The 5,000-nt window shown below is 42.2% G+C and overlaps 1 protein-coding gene across 4 annotated transcripts in view; it reads left to right on the top strand.

Moving 5' to 3' along the window:
- The window catches only part of LOC135109779 (G-protein coupled receptor GRL101-like), a 44,832-nt gene that overhangs the window by 18,342 nt on the left and 21,490 nt on the right, over nt 1-5,000 (top strand). For all 4 annotated transcript variants that reach the window (XR_010272906.1, XM_064021430.1, XM_064021432.1 and 1 more), the window contains exon 13: nt 445-564. Coding sequence is in view for 3 of the 4 variants with exons in the window: in XM_064021430.1 (XP_063877500.1) it covers nt 445-564 (120 nt within the window). In the remaining variant the exon portion in view is untranslated. The remainder of the gene's footprint in view (nt 1-444; nt 565-5,000) is intronic.

Below are 5,000 nucleotides of genomic sequence, written 5' to 3'. Positions count from 1 at the left end.
TATGTCTTATGCAGGGCTGTGAGTGTTTGCCAGGGCTGGGTTAGTACGGAGCCTTAAGAGAGAGAGAGAGAGAGAGAGAGAGAGAGAGAGAGAGAGAGAGAGAGAGAGAGAGAGAGAGAGAGAGAGAGAGAGAGAGAGAGAAGTGAAAGTATGAAAAGCATGGGGGATGAGGAGAGGGACGGCAAAGGGAAGTATGAGGAGTGAGACCTAAGATTCCCGATGAGGTGAATTAGTAGATGAATCTAGACAGAAATATCACACAGGGACATTCATGTGTAGACTTACTGGCCTCTTGCTCGTTCCCTTATGCTTTTATGTCCTTATTTAACACGTACATAGTTCTGGGACTCATTACAGGTCGTTAAAATGTTGTATTGTCACATGCATACCTTTAAACACAAAATCAGTGACCTCGTTTTAACCCTTGACCTTTTCTACTCGCAGCCACGTTCGAATGTGGGCCAGGTGTGCTGAAATGCGCCTCTGGTCCGTGCCTTGGTCTGGGGCAGGTATGTGACGGCTTCGTGGACTGTCCTCTCACCTGGGATGACGAGGATAACTGCCGTGAGTGTTTACCTGTGCTCACCTGCTTCTGTTTACCGAGTTGTCTTCACCTGTTTGTGTTTTATCAATTGATGCATACCTAGTTGTATTAAGTGCCGTATGACCTCGTTGTTGATCACTAACTTCATTTGTAGTTTCTCTCCTATTGCTGGTTACATTTTCTGAAGTAGCCTATGTGGATATTGTTAATCGTATTTCGTTAAGTGCAAGGAAGTTCTGTGCCAGGTTCTATTGTAAGTCTTCGTTGAAAGTTTATCACATCTCATTAACTCAACGAAGATTATATGCCACAGTTCACGAAGTTGAAGATGCTGTGGTTGCGCTCATTAAGTCTACGGATAATAGCTGCCTCATTTAGTTAAGTCTGCGGGTATTGTGTTCTGCATTTAGTTAAGCTTGCACCAGAGTCTCCCGAACTTAATGTGTTAAATGATGAATTCCGTCTGAGTGATTTACTGGGTATGTTTTTTTTCAGTAAGATTAACACACGTTGCGGAATTACTCCGGTGCAATTCTCTCCTTTTTATTGAAGAAGATAAAACATATATACAGCAATTACTAGAATACTTTTTCTCATTTTTTATTCAGCAAGATTAACATATTTACTGGAACTTCTCTGGTACATTTCCTCTTCCTCTTCCCCTTTGACTACTATTTGGTACATTTTCCTTAATCACTAATCACTCGGACACATCTTTACTTGATCTACAGCCACGTCCAATCTTTAAACTGGGTAGAAATTGCAAAATCTTTCATCTCCCTACTTTCTTATAGATGCTTATAAAGACTTCATGCATTAACCCTTATACTGTTAATTGTTTCGTATCGCAGTGAAAGTGTAAAGCCTCTCTTTCATTAAATAATCTCTACGCTACTTCTATTACTTTGGAGTTGGTACGTTTTCTCCCATGAACCTCCACCAATCACTCCCAGCCACTCGTCGATAAGCAACCATGTCCCTGTCTAAGCCCTTCATCCCTTAGTCCTCCTGTCTTCCTCTGTACCTCCCTTCCTCACTACCTACCTCCATCACTCACTTCTCCTGCTGCTTCCTAATCCTTCTCTTCTTTCTACTCCTTTAGTGTTACTTTCTGCCTTGATCTCTCTACCTCCTCCTCCTCCTCCTCCTCCTTCTTCTTTTCCTCCATCTTGTTGCTCAGACTCTTACGTCCAGTTTGAAAAGTGTGTGTAATCTCAATAAGTGACAGAGTGGTTTTTCTTCCCCCGGGTGTGGATGCGTCGCGTGCCAGCCCCTGCTTCTTCAGTCCCGCGGAAACGTACCCTTGAAAACGATTGAGCCTTGATTTTCTTGCGATGGGTGGTTGCTGTCTTGAGGGTGTTGCTTTACTTTGTTGTTTATTTTATTTGTTTGTTTGTTTGTTTGTTTATTTGTTTGTTTGGTTTTTGTTTAGTACGTGCGTGTGTGTTTGTGTTTGTGTGTGTGTGTGTGTGTGTGTGTGTGTGTGTGTGTGTGTGTGTGTGTGTGTGTGTGTGTGTGTGTGTGTGTGTGTGTGTGTGTATCTGTCTGTTAGTCTGTCTGCCTGTTTGTTTGTCTGTCTGTCTATCTGTGTCTATTACTACTACTACTACTACTACTACTACCATCTCATCTCCTAGGAGTTAATCAATATATATTTTGGAAGTAGTTATGATAATAGAATGAATAAAAGCAGCATCGTAGTAGTAGTAGTAGTAGTAGTAGTAGTAGTAGTAGTAGTAGTAGTAGTAGTAGTAGTAGTAGTAGTAGTAGTTGTTGTTGTTGTTGTTGTTGTTGTTGTTGTTGTAGCTCGCTGTGTGTGTGTGTGTGTGTGTGTGTGTGTGTGTGTGTGTGTGTGTGTGTGTGTGTGTGTGTGTGTGTGTGTGTGAGGCACGAGCAGGGAGGCGGGCAGGAGCGGCGGTTGTAATCTGCATGAAAAGCGTGGCAAGCATTTCGGTTCACAATGGTGCCAGTCTGAAGGTGCGTCTCCTGTAAATTATTTCCGAAATTGTACTTGAGATAGATAGATAGATAGATAGATAGATAGAGAGAGAGAGAGAGAGAGAGAGAGAGAGAGAGAGAGAGAGAGAGAGAGAGAGAGAGAGAGAGAGTGAGAGATTACATTATATAAGACGATTATCTTTTCTCTGAAAACAAAGTAATAATGCATCTCATGTGCTTTGTCTCTCTCTCTCTCTCTCTCTCTCTCTCTCTCTCTCTCTCTCTCTCTCTCTCTCTCTCTCTCTCTCTCTCTCTCTCTCTCTGTCTCCTTCTCTCAATCCCATCAATTTTGCTGCAGTATAATTTCATGATACCCAAGGTTTCTCCTGCTTATATTAGAATGTTTATTGCTTCCCCTCCTCTCCTTCACAAACAGATAGATACTTAAAGAGGGACGAAATGTGTACTTAAGTGTGTGTGTGTGTGTGTGTGTGTGTGTGTGTGTGTGTGTTCCTTCTCTTCAGTCTGCTCCTATGTTTTGTAGTTAATTAATGCAAGCTTATATACGTATATGCCTGCCTTTCATTAGGAGAGGAGATTGTGTGAACTGCGTGCCTTGTTAGGGTGGCATGTGGAGGCACGGGTACTGGAGCATCGTGCGTCACATTGCCAGGACAACAGATAAATCCCTTGCAAGTGTGTGTGTGTTCGAGCTCGGTGTCTTGTGCCTTAGGAGAGATGGAGACTTGAGCTGTTATTGTTGTTGTTGTTGTTGTTGTTGTTGTTAGTGTCGTCTTTTTGTTGTATTTTTTTCTTTTATAGTTTTCTGCTTGCTTGATGTTGATTTTTTTAACGTATATTCTTAGGTTTTTAGTTTTCATTGAGACTTTTTTTTTGTGTGTGTGTGTGTGTGTTTTTATTACAGTTTTCCTTACGTTCTTGTGGTTCGTTTGTGCTCAGCCATTATCCTCCTCTGCTGCAAGACATTATTATTACTTTTTTTGTTATTTAAGCTAAACAAAAACGATATTGTAACTTTCTGTATTACTCGTGTTTTTGTCAACAAACTACTACTACTACTACTACTACTACTACTACTACTACTACTACTACTACTACTACTACTACTACTACTACTAGCGTCTTGGATCTTAGAGGGGGCATTGAGATATGCTGCTATTATTGCTGCTGCTGCTGCTGCTGCTGCTGCTGCTGCTGCTGCTATTGTTGCTGCTACTGCTGTTGCTGCTACTGGTTCTGCTTCTGTTACAATTGAAATATGGAGAGGTGCGTTAGTTGTTGCCTTTGTCTCTCCTCCTCCCCCTTTTCCTGATCCGCTTCTGCCTCCTCCTCCTCCTCCTCCTCCTCCTCCTCCTCCTCCTCCTCCTCCTCCTCCTCCTCCTCCTCCTCCTCCTCCTCCTCCTCCTCCTCCTCCTTAAATTATTTGTGTTGTTTCTATTCTTACAACAACAACAACAACAACAACAACAACAACAACAACAACAACAACAACTACTACTACTACTACTACTACTACTACTACTACTACTACTACTACTACTACTACTACTACTACTACTACTACTACTACTACTACCACCACCAGAAAAGAAATGCTGGGTACAAAGCGTCCCTTCGCGGCACTGTTACTGCGGCAATGCGTCAGACTCACCCCAGTTGTCTGCACCAGTATCGGATTTTTGGCCCAATAATACTAGAGGTCACATTGGAAAGAGATGATGGTAATTATTTAACGAACCTAGACACTAGATCACTCGTTACTCCTCGCAGCAGACAAACGAAAAAACAGACAGACAGACAGACGGATAACGTAGGAAAGGAAAAGGAGCACATGTATTTGAATCCCTGTGTAATGAAACGCGAGTGATAAAAAAAAAAAAGATACAATACATTACTGTTAATATGAGTCTCCCACTTAAATTTCTTGTCCGCTGAGCTTCACGAGGGGACTAGTGGGGGAAGAAAATGTAGATGTCAGTTACGTGGAATAGAAAACGTAAGAGGGAGAGTCTCAGAAATAAGGCGATGTAGTGATGTATCTTTCCGTATGTGATGGAGAAACTGTCTAATGCTGCGGAAATCCATGATGCCACATGTTATTTGAGAGAGATAGATAAATAGATAGATAGATAGATAGATAGATAGATAGATAGATAAATAAATAGTTAGATAGATAGATAGATAGAGAGAGAGAGAGAGAGAGAGAGAGAGAGAGAGAGAGAGAGAGAGAGAGAGAGAGAGAGAGAGAGAGAGAGAGAGAGAGAGAATGAAAAACCCAAACTGTCGCTACATTGCGAATAATTTCCATCATCACTGCCAGTATGAATGCCCTTATGCTCCTCGGCGGCGAGTGAGCCTGTGTCGTGCAGATAACGTAATTACTGGCGGCAGCTGTGGGCAGGTGTATGTGGGGCTGGCTGGGAACGCGCATTTTACCTGCTAATCACCTTTACTTGAATTAGCCCAGCCATGTATGAGCAATGAACGCAACGAGATG

The sequence above is a fragment of the Scylla paramamosain genome, chromosome 19 (assembly GCF_035594125.1).
Source record: "Scylla paramamosain isolate STU-SP2022 chromosome 19, ASM3559412v1, whole genome shotgun sequence".
NCBI classification, from domain to species: domain Eukaryota; kingdom Metazoa; phylum Arthropoda; class Malacostraca; order Decapoda; family Portunidae; genus Scylla; species Scylla paramamosain.
The sequence above is the reverse complement of the archived record's forward strand: the minus strand, read 5'-3'. Positions and strand labels throughout refer to the sequence as shown.